The sequence below is a fragment of the Danio aesculapii genome, chromosome 25 (assembly GCF_903798145.1).
Source record: "Danio aesculapii chromosome 25, fDanAes4.1, whole genome shotgun sequence".
Taxonomy (NCBI): domain Eukaryota; kingdom Metazoa; phylum Chordata; class Actinopteri; order Cypriniformes; family Danionidae; genus Danio; species Danio aesculapii.
In genome coordinates this window covers 32,554,381-32,581,374 of record NC_079459.1, presented here as the reverse complement: position 1 = coordinate 32,581,374, position 26,994 = coordinate 32,554,381, and the positions used below count along the sequence as shown (strand labels likewise).

At 36.4% G+C, this 26,994-nt stretch overlaps 1 protein-coding gene across 1 annotated transcript; it reads left to right on the top strand.

The window, feature by feature from the left end:
* Positions 1 to 958: 958 nt before the first annotated feature.
* pnpla2 (patatin-like phospholipase domain containing 2) lies at positions 959 to 26,539 on the top strand. The gene is made up of 9 exons (XM_056452118.1): positions 959 to 1,455; positions 3,092 to 3,324; positions 9,720 to 9,785; positions 16,308 to 16,520; positions 16,976 to 17,036; positions 19,390 to 19,566; positions 22,152 to 22,284; positions 22,628 to 22,750; positions 24,549 to 26,539. Exons 1-9 carry the CDS (start codon positions 1,269 to 1,271, stop codon positions 24,814 to 24,816), a joined length of 1,461 nt encoding a protein of 486 aa, XP_056308093.1. The 5' UTR covers positions 959 to 1,268; the 3' UTR covers positions 24,817 to 26,539.
* The last annotated feature ends 455 nt before the right edge of the window (positions 26,540 to 26,994 follow it).

Genomic DNA, 26,994 nt, shown 5'->3' with positions numbered 1-26,994 from the left:
CTAAATTGGCCATAGTGTGTGAATGAGTGGTTTCCCAGTACTGGGTTGCAGCTGGAAAGGCATCCGCTGTGTAAAACATATGCTGGATAAGTTGGCGGTTCCGCTGTAGCGACCCCTGATGAATAAAGCGATTAAGCCGAAGGAAAATTAATGAATGAATGAATTTCTCAAAACTTGTATGTCTTTATTACATATAAAAACCCAAAGGTCAAAAATAGATCCATTATATCACCGACATTCAACTTCTTGCAAACTCTGTTTTCACAACATCTGTTTTCACTGACAGCTTTATAAATAACTAAATGTTAGGAAGAAAACAAAGACAAACTGTAATATTCCACGATGCCAGGCATGACAAGAATTTAAAGCAAGACAGATCATTTTATTTCAATTCACCCTGTGAGCTTTGAACTCTCTGACATCTCAAAACACATTTTCATAAGAACATTCGACTGTCCCAGGAGTGCACACACAAGTAATCCTAAATAAATCAGAAAAACATTGCACCGTGCAGAGTATTCTGTCCTCAGCAATCCCCAGAGAGGACATATTTTTAAAACCATGTCATTTGGGAGGATCCCTGGTAAAGATATGTTGTAAAACACTGTACAAAGGTGGAAAACACCATTCCAGTAACATACAGTACAAGCTGTCACGCAACAAACGCTTAATGTTTCTTTCATATATCAATTACTGAAGGAATAAATTAATATATATGCAAGAGAGCTATCAAGAAGAAACATATTCAAATATTATACGTTTAAAATACGTTAAATAATGCTACAACAACAAAACAAACTCACGAACAAAACACAGCTGATGAAACCGCGTGACAAATTCGAGGAAACACTTCAAATGACAGCTGAGTGAAAGTGGATGGGGTCCAAAAACGCGACTTCTGATTGGCTAATCTCTTCTCGGCCACGCCCAAAGTCAACACGCCCCTCCTCACTGATGTTTGTGACCTGTTCAGTGAGTGACGGCGACGAGCACGTCAAAACACCGGTCACTGTACGTACGCAAAGTTATTTAACAAGCCGAAGAGAAAACAACACAGGTTCGGTTCACATCCGTGAAGCTCCTGTTAGTGTTTGTTTGTCACTTTGGAAACTTTTTAAGCGCAAAACGACGGTGTTTAAGCAACCAGAAGCTCACGCGAATGTCATTTATGGATCAACCGTTATATGTCAAGCGCGCGACAGAGTGTAAACGAAAGTGATTCTGTAAAATCCAGAAGGATTTGTTGACTTTACCCAAAGATTATCATCATGTTTCCACTGGACTCCCCGTGGAATATTTCGTTCGCAGGCTGTGGTTTTCTGGGTATTTATCACATTGGAGTGGCCAGCTGTCTACAGGAGCACGCGCCGTTTCTGGTCGAGAACGCGCGTCATATTTACGGCGCGTCCGCGGGCGCGCTCACGGCCTCCGCGCTGGTCACCGGAGCCTGTTTAGGTAAACTCACATTGTTATTTAGCGAAATATGTGTTTTAAAATATAAACAATGTCCAAGTGGTTTTAGCAGTTGTCATTAAGTTTATCCACCATGGTAAATCTCCTATTCCTTGATTGGAGAAAAATTTAAAAACCGCAATGTGTTTTTATAACAAATTTTATGGTAACATTATTGTGATTTACGATGGAAATGAAGACAAGATGAAGTACCATTTCATTTTATTTTTTACTTCCTGAAGTACCATGGTATTACAGTGGATATGATCACGTCATTATCACGTCAAAAACTCAATAACGTCTATTAAACTCAATAATTTACATTTAAAATTATATTATTTAATTATTGCGTCACAGTAATGAGATCTGTGAATATATATACACATATATTTTTTAAATATTACCATGTGCAGTTAAAATAATTTATCTTTTTTTCCTAGCACAGTAATTATAGTTTTGTTTTTGTTATTATCATAATAATGAAGTCTGAACATTATTTTTATACAAATTCAGTAGTATTTGATTTTATATAAATACTATTTCTCACATTACAAGAAAAAAAAGTAAAATTATTATATATTGTATCATTTTATTAATGAGAATTTTGTGGGAGAATGTGGTTAATAATCATGAAAAAAACTTTTATTTATTTATTTTTTATTTAAATGAATCATTTTTATTGCATTATATTGATGTAAATTTTAGTAAATAATAATGTTAATTAACATTAAATCAAATTTAACAATTTTAATTACAAGTAAATTATTTTACTTGGCGCAGTAGGTAGTGCTGTCGTGTCACAGCAAGAAGGTCGCTAGTTCGATCCTCGGCTGGGCCAGTTGGCATTTCTGTGTGGAGTTTGCATGTTCTCCCTGTGATAGTGTGGGTTTCCTCCGGGTGCAGTCCGAACACATGCTCTATAGGTGAACTGAATTAACTAAATTGGCCATAGTGTGTAAATGAGTGGTATCCAGTGCTGGATAAGTTGGCAGTTCATTCCGCTGTGGCGACCCTGGATTAATAAAGGGACTAAGCCGAAAACAAAACGAATGAATGAATAATAATTATAATAATATTAGGAAAAATGGGGAAAATTAAGAAAGTGTAAAAAAAATTATCATGAATAAAATGATTTTATATATATATATATATATATATATATATATATATATATATATATATATATATATATATATATATATATACATATAGATAGATAGATAGATAGATAGATAGATAGATAGATAGATAGATAGATAGATATAGATATACATATAATATGTTCAGATTAAATAATGTATGCTTTTTCCTTGCATTGCAGTAATGATAATTTGATATAATTAATGATAATAATCATCTAATGAGTTTAGAACATTAATTTGAATTGAAATTAAATTTAACTTTTATATTGTAGGTTTTTAACATACTGTATTTCATTTAATTGATGTATTATTATTATTTTGTGCATCGCAGTAAGAAAAACAAAAAAGTAAAGTCCAGTAACATCACTTTTATTGTCTTTTTCATGAAATATAATACTAAGATACTTCCTGTGTGTCACGAGTCATGACACAACATCCAGCTGTTGCCTATTATCTTTATGCAATCACTGACTGCTCTCTTTTTGGTCCTGTAACAGGAGAAGCCGGCGCCAACATCATAGATGTGGCTAAAGAAGCCCGAAAGCGCTTCCTGGGCCCCATGCACCCCTCCTTCAACCTGGTGAAGATCATGCGTACACACTTACACCGCGTGATGCCCGCTGACGGCTACAGCAGAGCCACCGGCCGTCTGGGCATCTCTCTGACTCGTGTGACGGACGGAGAAAACGTTCTGGTGTCGCACTTCAACAGCAATGAGGAGCTCGTGCAGGTGTGTGTGTGTTAGGAACTGTGCATGTTTTTGGCTTTGCGCACGTGTGTAAGTACTACTTAAACACAAAGCCAAAAGCATGCACATTTGCAGGAGCTTTAGTGATAATCGTCTCAATAATACCAGCTGTAAGTAATTAAGATGTTTACAGTGAATGCACATGCTTCAGATCACATGATGCTGTGCTGTTTAGATCATTTACGATGGATGCAGATACTTCAGATCACATGATGCTGTGCTGTTTAGATCATTTACAGTAAATGCACATGCTTCAGATGACATTATATTGTTTTTTTTTACTTTAATTACAGTAATGTGTGCTTCAGATCACACGATTATGTTTTTAAAATAATTTACTGCGAATGCTCATACTTTAGATCAGTGTTTCTCAACCACGTTCCTGGAGGACCACCAGTTTAGCACATTTTCCCTGTCTCCTTAACCAAACACACCTGATTCAGATCATCAGCTCATTAGCAGAGACTGAAAGAGCTGTAATGGGTGTGACAGACAAAGGAGACATCCAAAACATGCAGTGCTGGTGGTCCTCCAGGAACGTGGTTGAGAAACACTGCTTTAGATCCCATATTACTGTATTTTTTTACATAATTTACAGTAAATGCACATGCTTGAATCACATGATATTGCGTTTTTTTACTTTAATTACAGTAATGTGTGCTTCAGTTTACATGATTATGTTTTTACAATAATTTACTACAGTTGCTCATACTTTAGATCCCATATTACTGTATTTTTTACATAATTTACATTAAATGCACATGCTTGAATCACATGATATTATATTTTTTACTTTAATTACAGTAATGTGTGCTTCAGTTTACATGATTATGTTTTTGAAATAATTTACTGCAAATGCTCATACTTTAGATCCCATATTACTGTATTTTTTACATAATTTACATTAAATGCACATGCTTGAATCACATGATATTATGTTTTTTTTACTTTAATTACAGTAATGTGTGCTTTAGTTCACATGATTATGTTTTTGAAATAATTTACTGCAAATGCTCATACTTTAGATCCCATATTACTGTATTTTTTTACATAATTTACAGTAAATGCACATGCTTGAATCACATGATATTGCGTTTTTTTACTTTAATTACAGTAATGTGTGCTTCAGTTTACATGATTATGTTTTTACAATAATTTACTGCAAATGCTCATACTTTAGATCCCATATTACTGTATTTTTTCACATGATTTACAGTAAATGCACATGCTTTAGATTATATAATATTGTTTTTAGATCGCTTGACCTCATCAAGATGGCGCCGCGGATGGCCGCTTCGGCGGGGGGCTCTCCAGTGTTTGCACTGTTTTTGTTAGTCTGTCCTGTTTTATGTTTGTCAAACACGATCAGTTACACCAGGGACGAGCTGCTGAACATTCGGCAGTGCACACCAACCAATCAAGAACTGGATTTTGATTTTTGTGGCGTTTTGCGGAACATTGTAGTCGGCGGAGCAGCCGCATTGTGGAAACGCTACAAGACGCGCAAGCGTGGGAAGCGAGCCGGCGCGCTCGTCAGGCTAAGACAGCGCGGCTTCAGAACGGCGCTGCCCAGCATTCACCTGGCGAATCTCCGCTCTCTTCCTAACAAAATGGACGAACTATTTCTGCTCACATGCAAAAACAAGAACTTTAACAACTCTGCTGTCCTGTGTTTCACGGAAACCTGGCTAAACGAAGCCATTCCGGACAGCGCATTAAACCTACCGGACTTTCAGCTGTACAGAGCAGATCGCGATACGGAGTCAACGGGCAAAACGCGCGGTGGTGGGACATGCTTTTACATCAACAGAAGGTGGTGTACGGATGTAACTGTGTTAAAGAAGATGTGCTGTCCTGATGTGGAAGTGCTTTTCATTAACTGTAAGCCGTTTTATTCACCAAGAGAGTTTTCCTCGATCATTCTCGTCTGTGTTTACATTCCACCGCAAGCACACGTGAGTACTGCGCTGCAACAGCTGGCTGATCTGATCACAGAGACAGAACAACAACACCCGGACTCTGCTTTTATCATACTTGGGGACTTTAATCAGGCAAAACTCACACATGAGCTGCCTAAATTCAAACAGCACATTACATGCCCCACCAGAGGCAATAAAATTTTGGACCATTGCTACACCACAATAAAGGATGCATATCGCTCCGTCGCCAGAGCAGCTCTAGGACTCTCCGATCACTGCCTGGTTCATCTTATACCAACTTACAGGCAAAAACTTAAAACTACTAAGCCAGTATTAAGGACTGTCAAGAGATGGACCAACGACACAGAGCAGGTCTTACAAGCCTGTTTTGAATGCACTGACTGGGATGTTTTTGAAGCTGCAGCCACAGATCTGGACGAGCTCACAGAGACTGTAACATCATACATCAGTTTCTGTGAGGAGTTATGCATCCCTACCAGGACCTACTTGTCATTTAACAATGATAAACCATGGTTCACACCAAAACTCAGACAGCTTCGTCAGGCCAAAGAGGATGCTTACAGGAGTGGTGACAGGATCCTGTACAATCAGGCCAGGAACACATTGACAAAGGAGATTGGTGTGGCTAAGAAAAGCTATGCCAAAAAGCTGCAAAACCAGTTTTCAGCTAACGACCCTGCATCAGTGTGGAGAGGCTTAAAAGATTTCACTAATTACAAGACACCGTCCCCCAGTATCGACAGCAATAAACATATTGCAAACGAGCTGAATATGTTCTACTGTAGGTTTGACACCTATGACCAGACACCTCACACCCGACCGGACCATCTCCCTACACAGCCATCAACACCACATCAACACAGCCCTGACCATCGCCCTACACGGCCATCAATACCACATCAACACAGCCCGGACCATCTCCCTACACAGCCATCAACACCACATCAACACAGCCCGGACCATCGCCCTACACAGCCATCAACACCTCCAGCCATCTTCCTCTCCCCCCCTGCTTTTCAGATCAGTGAGGAAAATGTGCGTCAGATCTTCAGTAAACAGAAGAGAAGGAAAGCACCAGGGCCAGATGGAGTCTCACCAGCCTGTCTGAGAACCTGCGCTGACCAGCTGGCTCCCATTTTCTCCCATATCTTCAATAGATCACTGGAACAGCGCAAAGTTCCATCCTGCTTTAAGCGCTCCACCATCATCCCAATCCCAAAGAAGCCAAAGATCACAGGACTCAATGACTACAGACCTGTGGCCTTAACATCTGTGGCCATGAAGTCATTCGAAAGACTGGTGCTAGCATATCTGAAGGACATCACTGGACCCCTGCTGGACCCCCTGCAGTTCGCCTATAGAGCAAACCGGTCTGTGGATGATGCAGTCAACATGGGACTGCATTATACCCTACAACATCTGGACAAACCAGGGAACTACGCAAGGATTCTGTTTGTGGACTTCAGTTCTGCCTTTAACACCATCGTCCCATCACTGCTTGAGTACAAACTGGCCCAGCTCTCTGTTCCTAGCTCTGTCTGTCAATGGATCACCAGCTTTCTGACAGATAGACAGCAGCTAGTCAGAATGGGCAAAATCACATCCGACAGCCGCACCATCAGCACTGGTGCCCCCCAGGGATGTGTTCTTTCTCCACTGCTCTTCTCCTTGTACACCAACGACTGCACTGCAAAAGACCCCTCCATCAAACTCATTAAGTTTGCAGACGACACTACTGTTATCGGCCTCATCCAGAACGGTGACGAGTCTGCATACAGACAGGAGGTGGAGCGGCTGGCGTTATGGTGCAGATACAACAACCTGGAGCTGAACACGCTCAAAACAGTGGAGATGATAGTGGACTTCAGGAGAAACCCCCCTGCACTCCCCCCACTCACCATCATGAACAGCACTGTGGCTGCAGTAGAGTCATTCAGGTTCCTGGGCACCACCATCTCTCAGGATCTGAAGTGGGACATTCATATAGACTCTATTGTGAAGAAAGCCCAGCAGAGACTGTACTTCCTTCGTCAGCTGAGGAAGTTCAACCTGCCACAGGAGCTGCTCGTACAGTTCTACTCAGCTGTCATCCAATCCATCCTCTGCACTTCAATCACCGTCTGGTTCGGCTCAGCTGCCAAAACTGACCTCCGTAGACTACAGCGAATAGTCCGGACTGCTGAACGAATCACTGGCACTACCCTTCCTACACTTCAAGAACTGTACTCTTCCAGAGTGAGTAAAAGGGCTCGCAAAATCACTCTGGACGCCTCACACCCAGCACACTACCTGTTCGAACTGTTACTGTCTGGTCGGCGCTTCAGAGCACCAAGCACAAAAACAGCCAGACACAGGAAAAGTTTCTTTCCTCAGGCTGTCTACCTTATGAACAGTTAAATATTCCCCTACTGTGCAATAAATATGTGCAATACTTTCTCATACGCACTTGTACACAGCACCTTATATCAATATACAATGCAATACTTCCTACATTCGCACTTGTACACAGCACCTTATAACCTGTATATTTATAACATCTGTACATACAACTCAACATCCAGGTTTCTTCACTAACCGCATCTGTTTAATGTTCATCATTTTTTATTATTATTATTTTATTTTTTCAGATTATTTTGTGTTGTCACATGTCACTTTATGTACACTGGAAGCTTCTGTAGCCAAAACAAATTCCTTGTGTGTGTGAAGCACACTTGGCAATAAAACCGATTCTGATTCTGATTCTGGTTTACTGTAAGTGTGCATGTTTTAGATCACAATATTGTTTCTTTAGGTCATTTACAGTTAATACACATGCTTCAGATCACCTATTATTTAAAAAAATTACTGTCAATTGTTCAGAATTAGACCACATATAGTTTTTTCCATAATCTACAATAAATGTATTACTTGAGATTACAATATTGCTTTTGTTAGTTAATTTACAGTAAATGCACATGCTTGAATCACATAATATTATGTTTTTTTTACTTTAATTACAGTAATGTGTGCTTTAGTTCACATGATTATGTTTTTACAATAATTTACTGCAAATGCTCATACTTTAGATCCCATATTACTGTATTTTTTTACATAATTTACAGTAAATGCACATGCTTCAGATTATATAATCTTGTTTTTAGATTGTTTACTGTAAGTGTGCATGTTTTAGAGCACAATATTGTTTTTATGTATAATTTACAGTAAATGCACATGCTTCAGATTATATGATATTGTTTTTAGATTGTTTACAGTAAATGTGCATGCTTTAGATCACAATATTGTTTCTTTAGGTCATTTACAGTAAATACACATGCTTCTGATCACCTATTATTTAAAAAAAAAATTACTGTCAATTGTTCAGAATTAGACTACATATAGTTTTTTTCCATATGCTACAATAAATGTATTACTTGAGATTACAATATTGCTTTTGTTAGTTAATTTACGGTAAATTCACATGCCTCAGATCACATGATATTGTTTTTTTTACTTTAATTACAGTAATGTGTGCTTCAGATTACACAATTACTTTTCTACAATAATTTACTGCAGTTGCTCATACTTTAGATCCCATATTACTGTATTTTTTACATAATTTACAGTAAATGCACATGCTTGAATTACATGATATTGAGTTTTTTTACTTTAATTACAGTAATGTGTGCTTCAGTTTACATGATTATGTTTTTACAATAATTTACTGCAAATGCTCAAACTTTAGATCCCATATTACTGTATTTTTTTACATAATTTACAGTAAATGCACATGCTTCAGATTATATGATATTGTTTTTAGATTATTTACTGTAAGTGTGCATGTTATAGAGCACAAAATAGTTTTTTATATATAATTTACAGTAAATGCGCATGCTTTAGATCACAATATTGTTTCTTTAGGTCATTTACAGTAAAAACACATGCTTCAGATCACATTATCTGAAAAATATATTTACTCTAAATTGTTTAGAATTAGACTACATATTTTTTCATAATCTACAATAAATGTATCACTTGAGATTACAATATTGCTTTTGTTAGTTAATTTACGGTAAATGTACATGCATCAGATGACATGATGTTCAGTTTTTTACATAATTTACAGTAAATACAGATACTTCATATAATAAGATATTGCGTTTTTTTGCTTAAGATAACATATTGGGCAACACGGTGGCTCAATGGTTAGCACTGTTGCCTCGCAGCAAGAAGGTTGCTGGTTCGAGCCTCATATGCATCATAATCAGTAAATACACGTTCTTATGATAACGTTTTTTAACCTTTATTTACAGTAAATGTAAGCTTCAGATATCATGTTTGTTTTAAATCATGTTTTAAGCACATGATATTATCAGATGATATTAGAAATAATGCATTTAGAGTAAATCCACATGCTTCAGATGGGAGGTGTTTTTAATGTGTAAATCTGCTGTGTTGCAGGCGTGTATATGCAGTGCTTATATACCTGTGTACTGTGGCCTGATTCCGCCGACCCTGCAGGGAGTGGTGAGTGTCCAGTTCACATACTATTACTAATAATTAATTAAAATAAACCGCAATATGATCTGCCTCTCTGCAAGCAAGTTGTGATTTGCTTGTTATTAATATCAGTTTTCGCTACTGTACCGCATTACTTTACTGTACATGCTGCACATTTTCCCCTTAATAAAAATAAAAAATAAATACATAAATAAAGAGTACAATAGATTTCTTTACATACAAATATTAGTCCATCGCACAAAATTAGTGGCAATGCATTTTGTATGACAACAGTGTTTTGGGGGCCTGAAAATGTCTTCTTTTTCTTCAGAAAAACATGATTTATTGAATCACATGCATGTTTATTAACAAAATCTCACCAACCCCAAAGTTTAGGGGTGTGTTTTAATCTCTCACTTAGTTTGAGTAATAATAGTAGTAAACAAAGTAAAAACAAACAAAGGTAAATAAACTGTAAGAAATGCTGGGTTTGACACAATTCCTTCATGTTGTTTCAACACTCAATGTTGCTTGAGTTGACTTAAATGTGCTGTATGTAAGATTTTGACTCTTCTAAAGCATAAAAATATAATAATATGTTTGCAGATATATAAGAAACATGCTAAGTGAACATTCTTGTTTATCTGAAAAACAATGCTGAAGTCAGATATTCTGCTTTAAACATGTGAGACAGCAGGAACTTTGTTTTGGTTTCTTTAACACGCCCGCTGCCAGTTTAGCCAATTATATTTCAGCACCCTTGATGCTTGATGGAAATCTGCGTATTTCATTCATTCAGTTATGAAGGCTCTCAGAGTATTCGTCCTTGACTGAAATGTGACCTCCGGTGGACAGTAACAGCCTCTGAAATGGGACGGGGATTCAGAGTTTCACATGAGGTGGTTATTAATTAGCAAATAATATAAATATTATGAACGTAAACATTAGGTGAGCAGGTTACATTGTAACCCCGTGTTCCAACAACACGTTACGTGACGTGATTTGCGTGATGAGCAATTTGGCTGTTTGCACCAGAAGAAACATGATAGAGATTTAAATGCAGCCATTCAGAAGCACAAAATGGTGCACTCACTGCACTCCAACGAAATGGTAAGGTTTATAATCTAATTAAAACGTATTAGCCCTCTTTAACATTATTAAATGTGGATGCTGAATCACTGATACGTGTTGGCTTCTACTGAGTCAAAGTTCTTAAGTTCAATTTCAAATGGTTTATTTATTTTCAACATCTGAGGTGAACTATCTGCTGCTGCTTTCAGTAGTATGGCAATAAATGTCATGTAAAATGCCATTCAAACTCATATTGTTAGCATTTAACACTGAATAAAGCACATGAGGTGTACCTGAGGTGATCATAGTTTTCTGTTGTTCACCTGTGAGAAATAGAAGCCGTTTCTAAAATATAAATTTCAGGTGTTGGTTTGGACAAAAACTTCTTTAATATGAAAAATATTCCTTCTATCACGTGTCGTTGCTTTTATTTAGAACATGACTTTATTCAACCCTAAATCAGCCTTTAGACTCAATAATCAGGCACGCTGTTGATGTCGTCAATCTGGCAACCTGCGCTGTGTGTTTTGAACCTGAGGTGCAATACCTAGTTCAACCACTGGGTGTCAAACTTACATACTGCACCTTTAATCGTTTTTACAAATGTAAGTAGATAGAACATAAAACAATTAAGTTGTCCCCCCAAAAAATCACAAACTGTTACAAACAATAGTAAATAAAGAGTAAACACTGTAAAAAATGATGGGTTCCACCATTACTTCATGTTCTCTCAACACAAATTGATTAAGTTCACTTAAGTTTTTTTGCGAATTTAAGTGAATTGCACATAAAACAATTAAGTTGTCATAAAAAAAAACTCATTATAAAAAAGCAGTTTGAACAAGCAGCAGAAATAGATATTTTCTGTGATGTTTGACACAATGATGACCGGGACATTGTGTAAATCCACTCTGAAATGTTGCTAAACTAAAAGCAGCTTCTGTTTTTAGAAAGGTTGTGTGTGATTGAGAAATGCAGAACTGCCATTTTCAGTGCTGCTTTTTTGTAAAGAAAGATGTTATGTTGGTATTTGATTCAGATGTTTTGTGGCAGGATTAATAGGGTTTTTTGTGACGACTGTAGAAGTGATTGTTTACTCGTTTCTCCTCTAGTCGGTTTGGTGACCTCTGGCAGTTTTCTGATCTTTGCTCCAGTTCTTTCAGTTGTTTTGTCCTTGTTTGTGTGTTTCTAAGCAGAGCGTTCCCTTTTTCTTTGTGTTTTGTTCATCTGCTTCACATTAATACACCCCTCTCACAAAAAACAAAACATGTTGATTATAGCGTGATAACGAGATGTGAAACTAGAATTTTGGAAATAACTTCATATATATATTACGTTATCATATATATGACCACATACTATATATTAGAAATTGATACTATATCAGTAATTAGTGAATATATGCAAATTAGTGCGTGTTTAAATGGATATTTCACCCCAAAATAAAACTTCTGTCATTATTTACTGACTGTTCATGTGTTCCAAACCTATTAAAGATTATTTTTTGTTATATCGAACACAAAATAAGATGTTTTGAAGAATGTTGGACACCTTTAAGCAGGTTTGAAAATGGGATTCAAAGAGCATACTACAAACTACAAAAATAAAATTAGCATATTTAGACATGACGTTTTAGAAAACTTCCTGCATTTTTTTATGTAATCAATGAAATGGGGAATCAATTACATTTTTAGCCAGTTCACCAAAATTTTATTTGAATGCACGTGTAATTTTCATCACAATTAAATGTTTTTAATTGAGATAATACATAAATAGTTGAAGTCAAAATGACTCGCCCTCCTGTGTTTTCTTTTTCTTTTTTAAATATTTCCCAAATGATGGTTAACAGAGCAAAGAAATTTTTCACAGTATTTCCTACAATATTTTTTTCTCCTGAGAAAGTCGTATTTGGTTTATTTTGGCTAGAATAAAAGCTGTAATTAAAAACAAACATTAAGGTCAATATTATTAGCCCCATTAAGCAATATTTGTTTTTGATTGTCGACAGAACAAATTACTGTTATACAATGACTTGCCTAATTACCCTAACCTGCCTAATTAACCTAGTTAAGCCTTTAACTGTCACTTTAAGCTGAATGTAGTGTCTTGTAAAATATCTAGTCAAATATGTGCTGTCATCATGACAAAGAGAAAAGAAACCAGGTATTAGAAATGAGTTATTAAAACTATCATGTTTAGTAATCGTCTTTCTGTTAAACTGAAATTGGGGGAAAATATATACAGGGGGCTAATAATTCAAGAGGGTTAATAATACTAGCTTCAGCTATATATGTGTGTATTTATATATGTATATGTATATAAATGTCTGTATGTATGTATATGTATATATAGATATGTATGTATGTATGTGTGTACAGTATGTGTGTGTATATATATATATATATATATATATATATATATATATATATATATATATATATATATATATATATATATATATATATATATATATATATATATATATATATATATATATATATATATATATATATAGCTCTTTCCTTCATCGCAGAAAAAAACAATATCTAAACTGAATAAAATTGCAATGCAGATCTTTTTTTATGCAACGTTTAAAGCTCTTTTAGATTACACACATTTGGTTAGTTAATCGGTTAACTGGTTTGTTACAAGCTTGAGTCTGGTGTGTTTGCCACTGAAGTAGATGAGAGTCAGTCATTAGTCACAGAGAGGTAAAAGGTGAAGCTGATGTCAGATCAGTGAGATCAGTCAGATCTGCTGTCCAGAAGTCAGTGTTTGCTCTGTTGGCATGTGGCTCGCCTTCCCAGCGGCCTGTGTCAGTGAATGACTCAGTGTGTGTGTATGTGTGTGTGTATGTAAGCTGGTGTCATTTTATCCTACCCGTCAAATTATGCTACTAACACTGTATTTGAATGGTTCTGAGGTTAGGTTAGGGATTAGGTAGGTTCGGGCGATATTACAGCTTCATATCACACTAATCCACATTAAAATTTACACTGGTAGCTAAATCTGATGGGTGTTGCGTCATCAAAATGTGCTACCTACTTTTTGAATGGGAGGTAGGACAATCTGAGAAGGTAGGACAATTCGACAGAACACCGGATAAGTGTATGTATGTGGAGATGTGCGTTTGCTGTGTGTTCATTCCAGCAAGATTCCCAAATATTGCTCTGTGTGTGTGTGAATTCTTTTTTTATATGCAAGTGGGGACTTGAGTGACTTGACTGAATACACACAGACTCATGGGGACTTTGTAAACCCAAAATTGAGGTCCGCATGGGTAAACTTGCTTATCAATTAGGCAGAATGAAGTGTTTTGTAAATGTAAAAATGCGGATTGTTTCCTGTGAGGGTTGGGTTTAAGGGTAGGGTTGGAGGAGGGGAGAGAATCTATAGATTGTAAAGTAGAAACATTATTAATGTATGTCCCCACCAGTATATAAGAACACGTGTGTGTGTGTGTGTGTGTGTGTGTGTGCGTGTGTGTGTGTGTGTGTGTGTGTGTGTGTGTGTGTGTGTGTTTGTTCCATTTTTTTGGGTTAGGGTTAGTTCTTTGTATAATGACATGGGTATGAGTTGTACACTATTACTAGCTGTGCTCTATAAAGGGGGTTTATGAAGACATGCCTGATGTCTTTGTTATTAAAAATCACTGAACGGGTCCTTTGACAATAATATGTTGCCACAGTTTTCCTATGAGGGTTTGGTTTAGGAGAAGGGCCTTATAATAAGCAGCTTTTTACTGTAAAAAATACATTACGGTTATGGAGAGTCCCTGTAAACCAACAGTACCAACGTGTGTGTAATAGTTTTGGTAGGTTAGGGTTAGTATTTTTGTATAATGACATGGGTCTGAGCTGTACTCTATTACTAGCTGTGATCTATGAAGGTGGTTTATGAGGACATGCCTGATGTCCTTGTTAATAAAAATCACTCAAAAATCACTTAACGGGTCCTTGACATTAATATTTTGCCACAGGTCTCCTATGAGGGTTTGGTTGAAGAGTAGGGCCTTATAATAAGCAGTTTTTACTATATAAAATACATTACGCCTGTGAAGAGTCCTTGTAAACCGCCAATACCAACGTGTGTGTGTATGTATGTGTGTGCTAGTTTTGGTGCGTTAGGGTTAGATTTTTGTATAATGACATGGGTATGAGCTGTACTCTATTTCTAGCTGTGCTCTATTAAGGTGGTTTATGAGGACAAGCCTAATGTCTTAGTGTTTCAACGCACTTAAAAATCACTTAACGGATCCTTAGACATTAATATTTTTCCACAGGTCTCCTATGAGGGTTTAGTTTAAGGGTAGAGCTAAATAATAAGCATCTTTTACTGTATAAATTACATTACGCCCATGAAGAGTCCCCATAAACCACCATAACCAATGTTTGTGTACTAGTTTTTGGTGCGTTAGTGTTAGTTTTTTTGTATAATGACATGGGTATGAGCTGTACTCTATTACTAGCTGTGCTCTATTAAGGTGGTTTATGAGGACAAGCCTGATGTCTTAGTGTTTCAAGGCACTTAAAAATGACTTAACGGGTGGTTTGACATTAATATTTTTCCACAGGTTTCCTATGAGGGTTTAGTTTAAGGGTAGAGCTAAATAATAAGCATCTTTTACTGTATAAATTACATTACGCCCATGAAGAGTCCCTATAAACCACCATAACCAATGTGTGTGTGCTAGTTTTTGGTATGGGTTGGGTATGAGCTGTGCTCTATTAAGGTGGTTTATGAGGACAAGCCTGATGTCTTAGTGTTTCAAGGCACTTAAAAATGACTTAACGGGTGGTTTGACATTAATATTTTTCCACAGGTTTCCTATGAGGGTTTAGTTTAAGGGTAGAGCTAAATAATAAGCATCTTTTACTGTATAAATTACATTACGCCCATGAAGAGTCCCTATAAACCACCATAACCAATGTGTGTGTGCTAGTTTTTGGTATGGGTTGGGTATGAGCTGTGCTCTATTAAGGTGGTTTATGAGGACATGCCTGATGTCCTTGTAATTCAAAACACGTAAAAATCATGCTTAACACAGTCTTTTCACATTAATATTTCGCCACAGGTTTCCTTTGAGAGTTTGGTTTAGGGGTAGGGCCATATGGAAGAGTCCTTGTAAACCACAAATACTAATGTGTGTGTGTGTGTGTGTACAGGTTTAGCTATACTTGTGATGACTCACTTATATAGTAAACATATTAAAAGAAGCCACTAGTGTTGATATTTCAATGTTTTTTTTCTAATTCAAAAGTGCTTAAATTGACTTAAACACGCTTATAAATCAGCCACAAGATGTTTTTATTAGGATCTAATGATGTGCTCTTATTTTTGTGAGGGTTGGTTTAGGGGTGGAGTAAGGGTTATGTTAGACACTATCATTAACCTGGCTGAAAGACTATGGAGGTCTATGTAATGTCCTCACTTAGATATTAAAACAAACCTGTGTGTGTGTGCGTGTGTGTGTTTTAGAGGTATGTGGACGGCGGCATCAGTGATAATCTGCCGCAGTACGAGCTGAAGAACACCATCACCGTGTCTCCATTCTCAGGAGAAAGTGACATCTGTCCACGAGACGTCAGCTCGACTAATATACACGAGCTGCGCTTCACCAACACCTCCATCCAGTTCACACTCGCCAACCTCTACAGAGTCTCCAGAGCACTGTTCCCACCCGATCCACTGGTATACACACACATACACACACACTAATACACACACAAACACATGCACACACAGACGCACTATCAAGCACACACACACAAACAAACACATGCACACAACTTCACAAGCACATGCACACCAAGACACACACTGAAGCGCACACGCAAATACACACACAAGCGCATGCACACAAAGACACACACTCGAGCACACATACACACACACACACAGAAAAATACACCCAAACACATATACACATACAAACAGACTCAAGCACACAACTTCATACACACACACACACACACACACACACACACACACACACACACACACACACACACACAAACACACACACACACACACACACACACACACACACTCCTCTAGTGTTCATCAAACTTTTTCAAATGAAATTTTGTGAATTAACACACCAATGTACTTTAAATGATATATACTGTGTGTGTGTGTGTGTTCAGGTGATGAAGAGTATGTGTAAGCAGGGCTACAGAGATGCTTTACTCTTCCTCAAGAAGAACGGTGAGTCCTCTGGAAATGTTTGCTGAGCGCATTGAGTTTTCCTGCATCAGCATATTTGACCAAAGCGCCACGCTTCGTTTCCTGCTGAATATGAGCAGCTATTGGACTTATCAGAGGTGTTTGCTGAGCTGTGCTGAGGGAGATTATTATGCTTTATATCACCACTGTAATGTACTGGAGGACAGCAGAGAGATTCACTGGTGTTACAGAGACCTCTAGTGAACATTGCTGGCATTACACTTCATGAAAACATTCATTCATTCATTTTCTTTTCGGATTAGTCCCTTTATTAATCTGGGGTCGCCACGGTGGAATGAACCACCAACTTATCCAGGATTTGTTTTACGCAGCGGATGCCCTTCCAACTGCAACCCAGTACTGGGAAACACCCATACACATTCACACACATACACCACGGCCAATTTAGCTTATTCTATTCACCCATAGCGCATGTGTTTGGGCTGTGGGGGAAACCGGAGCACCCGGAGGAAACCCACGCCAACACGGAACATGCAAACTCCACACAGAAATGCCAACTGACCCAGTCGAGGCTCGAACCAGCGACTTCCTTATTGTGAGGTGACAGTGCTAACCACCGTATTCAAGTTTATATATTTATATTATATAAGATTTTATGTGATATAAATATATATGATTGTAGGAAATTATATATAATATACTAAATAATACATTTTAAGTGTTATTAATTGTGTTTAATTACTTTTAAATTAATTATTTGTTTAAATTAGGGTGTAAATTCAATTCAATTTGCAAGCATTTCTAAAAATTTCTACATGCAATTTAACACAAACACACACACACACACATCTATATATATGTGTGTGTGTTTTAATTAATTTAGCATATAAATATTTTTTATTTATTTTATTTTATTTAAAAAAATCCACTTACATAACATTAGACATAGACATATTTCATATAATTATAACTTTGCTTTGTGTATTTATAGTTATAGATATAATATTTAATTATATTTATTTATAATTTTTTATTATATTTATTTATTTATAATTCATTATTTAATTTTGTGTGTGTCTGTGCGTGTTGCTCATGTGTGTGTCTGTTTTTGTGTGTGTGTGTGTGTGTGTGTTTGTTTTCTGTGTATGTGTCTGAGTTTGTGTGTGTGCTTTAAATAAAATTTTTTAAGTATTTCTACAAACAATTTAACATTAGTTCTTGTCCTTTTTCATTAGTTTAACATATATTTTTATTCATTTGATTTGAATCCAATTTCATCAGACATAATATAAATCTTTCTTACGTAATTACACTTTTGCTATATTTATTTAGGATTATTTAATCATTTATTTTTATAATTCATAATTTGTTTTTCTAAATATATTAAAAAATTTTCTATTCTTTTTTTTTAATCCAATATCATTATACCTAATATAAATATTTTTTATATAATTAGAATTTTGCTATATTTATAATAATTTATATATATTTTTTTTATTTTTTTCATTATTTTATAAACTCTCAACAAAAACAAAACCAGTTGTGTATATATATATATAAACATTCATTCATTCATTCATTTTCCTTTGGATCCTTTGGCTTATTTATCAGGGCTCGCCACAGCGGAATGAACCGCCAACTTATCCAGCATATTTGCGTAAGGGGCGTCACGGTGGCACCGTGGGTAGTACGATTGCCTCACAGCTAGAAAGTTGCTGGTTCGAGCCTCAGCTGGGTCAGTTGGCATTTCTGTGTGGAGTTTGCATGTTCTCCCCGTGTTGGCGTGGGTTTCCTCCAGGTGCTCCGGTTTTCCCCACAGTCAAAACACATGCGCTATATGTGATTTGGGTAGGCTAAATTGTCTGTAGTGTATGAGTGTGAATGAGTGTGTGAGGATGTTTCCCTGTGATGGGTTGCAGCTGGAAGGGTATCCGCTGCGTAAATCATATGCTGGATTAGTTGCCGATTCATTGCGCTGTGGCGACCCCTGATGAATAAAGGGAAAAGCCGAATGAATGAATGAATGTTTTGCGCATCAATACACTCACATTCTCACACATACACTCGTACACTACGGCCAATTTAGTTTATTCAACTCTCCTATAGTGTATGTGTTTGGACTGTGGGGGAAATCAGAGCACCCGAAGGAAACCCACGCCAACACGGGGAGAACATACAAATGCCACACAGAACCGCCAACTGGCCCAGCCGGGAGCTCGAACCAGCGAACTTCACTGAGCCGCCGCCTTATATGATTATTATATTTGCCATATAACATTATGCAAATAATTGTGACAAGTATTACCTAAATGTTCCTGTTGCCTTTTGCCTGATGCCTTTAGATGAGTAGACTTACTCTGTGTGTGTGTTTCAGGTCTGTTACAGTATCGAGGGCCGCATCGAGCACTGGCCTCTGCTGCTGGAGGAGCTGATGAAGAGTCTGAAGGTGAAGATGAAGAGCACAGAGATGAAGGAGAAATAGAGGCTGATGATCATCACTCCAGCATGGAGGAGCACGTCTTTGAGCATCTGCCTCCCAGAGTACATAAAGGTACTGACGGCTAACACTCCAGTATAGTTTGATTTACACCGTGTCCTAACAACGTGCGGCGCCACAAGATTCCAGTGACAAGCACCAAAAGTGACACGACAGAAACGTTTAAAGATCAGCCACTGCACTCCCAATGAAATGGTAAAGGCTTTTATGGCCTGTTTCCACTGAGTGGTACGGTATGGTACGGTTTGGTTTTCACTGTACGGTATGGTACGGTTTGGTTTTCACTGTACAGTATGGTACGGTTTGGTTTTCACTGTACAGTATGGTACGGTTTGGTTTTCACTGTACGGTATGGTATGGTTTGGTTTTCACTGTACGGTATGGTACGGTTTGGTTTTCACTGTATGGTTTGGTTTTCACTGTACGGTATGGTACGGTTTGGTTTTCACTGTACGGTATGGTACGGTTGGTATGGTACGGTTTGGTTTTCACTGTACAGTATGGTACGGTTTGGTTTTCACTGTACAGTATGGTACGGTTTGGTTTTCACTGTACGGTATGGTATGGTTTGGTTTTCACTGTACGGTATGGTACGGTTTGGTTTTCACTGTATGGTTTGGTTTTCACTGTAAGGTATGGTACGGTTTGGTTTTCACTGTACGGTATGGTACGGTTTGGTTTTCACTGTACGGTTTGGTTTTCACTGTACGGTATGGTACGGCTTGGTTTTCACTGTACGGTATGGTACGGTTTGGTTTTCACTGTACGGTATGGTACGGTTTGGTTTTTTTTTGGTTTTCACTGTCAAAAGCCATACCGAACCGAACCGTACCGTACCAAACACGAGAAAGGGTACCAAAAGGCGGAGCTAAACGCGCAGCTGAAAGCTATTGGTTTATAGAGATACATCATTCGCTTACACAACAAGCCAGAATGAAAACATGCTGGATTAAGATCGTCTAGGGGGTCGAATCGAGATTGCGATCATTTTTCGATTAATCGTGCCGCTCTAATTAAACCTTATTAGCATTATTAATGGGCTGTTGAGTGATGTTGACTGAATCAAAGTTCTGGCTTTCATTTTCAAACCGTTGGCTAATTATTTTATTTTCAAGATCTGTAGTGAACAATCTGCTGCTGCTTTCAGTAGTATGCCAATAAACGTCACGTAAAATGGTATTTAAACTCACATTTGGAGAATGTAACACTGAGTAAAGCCCATAATCAGTACCTGAGGTGATCATTGTCATAGCAGTATATGCTGTCGTTCTGCCACGATGTTGTAGAAATAGAAAGCATTTCTACAATAGAAATTTTCTGTGTTTTGAGTCAGGACAAAAACTTCTTTTAACATGGTAACAAGTTAGCTTTTATCAGGTGTCGTGTATTTGGGACACAAAAATGACCACGGCACCATTTTAACAGTAGAAATAATCCTAACAATTGGGTATTATTCACTAATAATTGAGGTAAGCAAAATAATTTAAAAATATATTATTTTGTTTACCCCGTTGGCAGATTAATACTTAATTTTGGCTTATTTCTTAACCTCTTAAGCTTACCCCAAGGTGTTTTTACATGCATTTTTTATTTCTCTTTGCTATTTGGGCTTATTGGGCTTATTAATTAGAATAAAAGCCTAAGTGTATCATCTTTTGATATGATGTACTATTAGAGAAAGACTCGTGGTCTTTTTCCTGAATTCCTGAACACTTTTTCCTGAATGTTTTTAATGCATATATAACATAGAATTTTTTTTTAACTTGTTTTGACTATCAGAGAGTAAAAACAACATTTTTTTTCACATTTTGGACAGTTAAAAATAGTGTTTGGGACATTTCACATGCTACAAAACAGTTGCAGGATGACACTGTATGTCTGAAACTAAATATAAAACATTCAAAGTATTTTAAATAGCCACTTAAGAGCTAAAATGTGCTGTGGACTCTCAAGCCATAGAAGGTTATAACAAGACAATATGTTTGCTTGTCTATTAAATGCTTCTTGATTTAAGAATTTGTAGATATTTGGACTAGAAACGAGACAAAAACAATCTAAGGCCCTGTTTACACTAATACGTTTTAGTTTGAAAACAATCTAGTATTTCTGAAAAGCTCTCTGCCCACACTACACTACTGAAAGCGCACATCACGTGACAACACGCACACTCTGGTATGCGCTGGAATCTGCTTCAGCGTATTCTTGTGTCTGAGTTCCAGGCAGTCAGGGGGAGCTCTGAGCACACCTGCCCGGCTGAGAGCAGCCGAACATCGGCTAATCTATCTCGAATCTGCCGCTGGATCTCATCTCTCTGTAGTTGTTAAACATGACTTATAATTCATCTTGTGTAGTAGACCTAAGAAAAAGCCCCAATCGGTAGCGCGTATGTCTACATCTATGCCTCCATTTTCAGATGTATTCATTTTCCCTCATCCACACTCACACGGAGCAGCAGCGTTTTTAAACTCCGGTCTCGAAAACTCCGGCGTAGTGTGGACTGAAGGCATAAATGTGATTTTAAAACTAAAACGCATTAGTGTAAACAGGCCTAAGTAAGAAAAGTATATTTTGCAGTGTGCTCTGAAGTCATTGTAGTGTTTTAGGTGTGTTCACTGTGTGTGTGTGTCTTCTCTCATCAGCCCTGGTAGAGGCCTGTCGGGAGAGGCGGAGTCTTCTTCAGTCGTTAAGCAACATGCTGCCCATCAGAATGGCTTCTGCTATCCTGTTGCCGTACACTCTTCCTCTGGAGTCGGCTTTGTCAGTCAGCATCAGGTAACATCTCTCTGCTGACACACACAAACTAGTTTATTCATCACTTATTAAACATCATAACATGTAGAAGTATCATGCATCATAATATGTGCTTTGCACCACTATTAAAGTGCTGGAAAAGTTTGAAAATGCACCTGGAAAGTGCTTAAATTTGACTAAGAAGTACTCTGTCAAATAGTCTATTAAAGGCGTGCCAAGTAATATTTGAAAACAAGTCCCAAAATACACTTAAGACATTAAACCTAAAGTTTATCCAAAAATGAGCACTTCCTCACCATTTCTTCACACTAGATGAGCGTCTTTGGTTTCTGTGTTTGTAGTGATGTGCTGGTTGTGTGTTCAGGCTGTTGGAGTGGCTGCCGGACGTTCAGGAGGATGTGGGCTGGATGAAGGAGCAGACGCTGAAGCTGCTCAACAGCGTTTTCTCTCACGCCGGCCGCAGTGTGTCACAGCAGGTTTCTGCACGGTGAGAAACTGCACATTTACACTGGAGCACTGCTGAACGCTGGAGGACTGACTGCATAATAATACTCACTTCACTTTTTATAATAATAATAATAATTATTATTATTGTTATATTACTATTAATATTACATTATAATAATATTATTATTGTTTTAATTAAAATGTTAGTATTATTATTAATTATAATATTATCAGTGTTATCAATAAAATTATTATTATTTGTATTGTTAATTTACTATTAATGTTCATTATAATAATACTATTATTATTGTTATTGTTATCAATTAAAAAGTTTGTATTATTATTAATTATAATATAATTAGTGTTATCAATTAAATTATAATTATTGTTATTTTATTATTATTATTTTTTTTATATTACTAGTATTATTAATTATATTATTATTGTTGTTATCAATTGAATTATTATTGTTGTTATTATTATTATTATTATTATATTACTATTAATATTAATTATAATATTATTATTATGGTTATCAATTAAAATGTTAGTATTATTATTAATTATAATATTATTTTTTGTATTATTATATTACTAGTATTATTAATTCTATTATTATTATTGTTATCAATTAAATTGTTATTATTGTTATTAATTTACTTATTATTATTATTATTATTATACTAGTATTATTTATTATATTATTATTATTATTGTTATCAATTAAATTATTATTGTTATTAATAAACTTATTATTATTATTATACTAGTATTATTAATTATATTATTATTATTGTTATCAATTAAATTATTATTGTTAATTATAAAATTATTGTTATTAATTGAATTATTATTATTAATAATATTATTATTATTATTATTATTATTATTATTATTGTTATTATATAAAACATAAACATCCATATAATAATGTACTTAAGAAAAAAGAAAGTATGGAAATTTTCTATATAAAATATATTATTATTTATATTATTATTATTACTTATTTATATATCTATATCTAACTAGTAAATCATATTAGATCATATTATATCATTATAAAATCATTATAATCATATTATCCCTAAACAAAGCATCATTTAAATATGTAATGATGTAAATAATACTAAATTATTACTTATAAAAACCTTTTTATAATTAGGCATTTGGAGTTGTAAGTGAAGGAAAGGTGATAGTAGAATTAATGCGAGACATTTTACTTAATGTTTTAAATTCTTATACAATGATTTTTTTTTTTAAATAATAAAACATACAGATAAATAAATATATATGATTATGTAGTTGAAGACAAAATTATTTCCTCCTGTGACATTGTTTAAATGAGATTTTTTTTCAATACATTTTTAAACTTAATAATTTTAATAACTAATTTCTAATAACTGATTTGTTTTATCTTTGCCATGATGACAGTAGATCATATTTTCCTAGTTATTTTGCAAGTTACTAGTATTCAGCTTAAAGTGCATATAATAGTGCATATAGCATTAAACATGTTAAACTTCTCAGGTAAATGTTTGGTTTACTTTTAGTGTATTATTTAAGAATGTAAAATTAAATCAATAATAAGAAGGTTTAATTAAAATTAGATCAATAAAAATTCATGCTTTTGAACTGAGAATAGTCTGAAATACTAAACCCTTAATTAAATGACAACATGCCCTGTAAAACGTCCTCTAAACACTGCTGGGTAAAGTCGATTTGTAATACAGATTACAATCTTAAAAAATGTCACAGTATTTCTTACATCACAGCTGAGCTTATATTTATTTTTAAAGTAACTTTTTCCTAATCTGTGTCCTGAATGATGTGTGTGTCAGTGTGTCGTGTCAGCTGGATGTGAGGCGCTGTGAGTCTGCGCCGCTGAGCTCCAGCGCGTCTCGTCTTCTGCCCGTCTGGCTGTCCGGCAGCAGCTCTTCAATGCTGGATGTCATGCTGAGACTCCAGCAGTACCCGCGCCAGCTCCTGCCAGCCCTGTTCTGCCTCAACCTGGACCTCCGCGGCTCCTTGACCTCCGGACACCAACAAGACATGGAGGGGCTGATCATGAAGCCTCTCGGAGAGCCCGACACCAGCCTGACACCTTAAACATGGGCCGGTGTATCCCAGAATGCACTGCGAGGAGGCTTTGAACTTTTAGGTGCCTTGTTGTTTTATAAGAGGCCCTGTTTTTTATATACGTTTGCCTGTTAGTCCACACGAAAACACAGTATCAGGTGACTGAAATAAAAACTTTCGGAAAATTCAAGCTAGGCTGAAGATTTTCAGAAACTCTGGTTATAGTGTGGTCAAGTGGGCACTACAACCAGAGATTTTGCCTCATGACATCAGCATGCGTGCTGTTTTCTCCTTTCTGATTGGCCCACAAGGCTGGGTTCACACCAAACTCAATAGACATGATTAGAGCTGCGATCACACTGGATTTTGAGTATGCGAAATTCTGTCGTCGCCGCTGTGAAAATGGACAGGATAAAACAAGATGGTTAGACGTTGCGAAAAGCGTACCATATCTCCATATTTGTCATTTCTGCACAGAGAGGTCATGTTTTGATCTACTATTGGTCTCACACATTCACATGATGCGATTTCACAGGTCAGAGTTCACCAAACTGCAAATCTGGATCGCAGCGACAGGCGAAACTTGTCGCGCAAGCTTGCGTTTCCAGGTTGCTGCATTCAGAAGAGTATGAATGGAAGTCTATGGGCTCATTCACTCCGAAAGCATCTGTGCTTTTAAAAATAGATATACAAGAGAGATAGATATATAAGAAATAAAGACAGACAGACAGACAGACAGACATTTACTAGTCTCTTAAATTATTTTCTAAAATGTTTTGGACATAAGACAGATCCCTGTGGTACACCACAAGTTATGCAATAGACAGACAGACAGACAGACAGACAGACAGACAGACAAAAAGATAGACAGACATTTACAAATTTATTAAATTATTTGGACCTAAGACAGATCCCTGCGGTACACCATAAGTCACCATAAGTTAACGATAGATAGATAGATAGATAGATAGATAGATAGATAGATAGATAGATAGATAGATAGATAGATAGATAGATAGATAGATAGATAGATAGATAGATAGATAGATAGATAGATAGATAGATAGATAGATAGATAGATAGAATGATGGATAGATAGATAGACAGACAGACAGACTGATTGATAGACAGACAGACAGACAGACAGACAGATAGATAGATAGATAGACAGACAGACAGACAGACAGACAGACAGACAGACAGACAGACAGACAGACAGACAGACAGACAGACAGATAGACAGATAGATAGATAGATAGATAGATAGATAGACAGACAGACAGACAGACAGACAGACAGACTGATTGATTGATAGATTGACAGATAGATAGATAGACAGACAGATAGATAGATAGATAGATAGATAGATAGATAGATAGATAGATAGATAGATAGATAGATAGATAGATAGATAGATAGATAGATAGATAGATAGATAGATAGAATGATGGATAGATAGATAGACAGACAGACAGACTGATTGATAGACAGACAGACAGACAGACAGACAGACAGATAGATAGATAGATAGATAGATAGATAGATAGATAGATAGATAGATAGATAGATAGATAGATAGATAGATAGATAGATAGATAGATAGATAGATAGACAGACAGACTGATTGATTGATAGATTGACAGATAGATAGATAGATAGATAGATAGATAGATAGATAGATAGATAGATAGATAGATAGATAGACAGACTGATTGATAGACAGACAGACAGACAGACAGACAGACAGACAGACAGACAGACAGACTGATTGATAGATTGACAGATAGATAGATAGACAGATAGATAGATAGATAGATAGATAGATAGATAGATAGATAGATAGATAGATAGATAGATAGATAGATTGACAGACAGACAGACAGACAGACAGACAGACTGATTGATTGATTGACTGACAGACAGACAGACAGACAGACAGACAGACAGACAGACAGACAGACAGACAGACAGACAGACAGACAGACAGACAGACAGATAGATTGACAGACAGACAGACAGACAGACAGACAGACAGACAGACTGATTGATTGATTGACTGACAGACAGACAGACAGACAGACAGACAGACAGACAGACAGACAGACAGACAGACAGACAGACAGACAGACAGACAGACAGACAGATAGATAGATAGATAGATAGATAGATAGATAGATAGATAGGCGTTTTTACCAACAACTTGACATG

Bases quoted from the DNA above. Each gene is read 5' to 3' on its own strand.
- pnpla2 (XM_056452118.1), top strand. From the start codon at position 1,269: ATGTTTCCACTGGACTCCCCGTGGAATATTTCGTTCGCAGGCTGTGGT. The intron at 17,037-19,389 runs GTGAGTCCTCTG...TGTGTGTTTCAG, and splicing joins ACTCTTCCTCAAGAAGAACG to GTCTGTTACAGTATCGAGGG. The intron at 19,567-22,151 runs GTACTGACGGCT...TTCTCTCATCAG, and splicing joins GCCTCCCAGAGTACATAAAG to CCCTGGTAGAGGCCTGTCGG.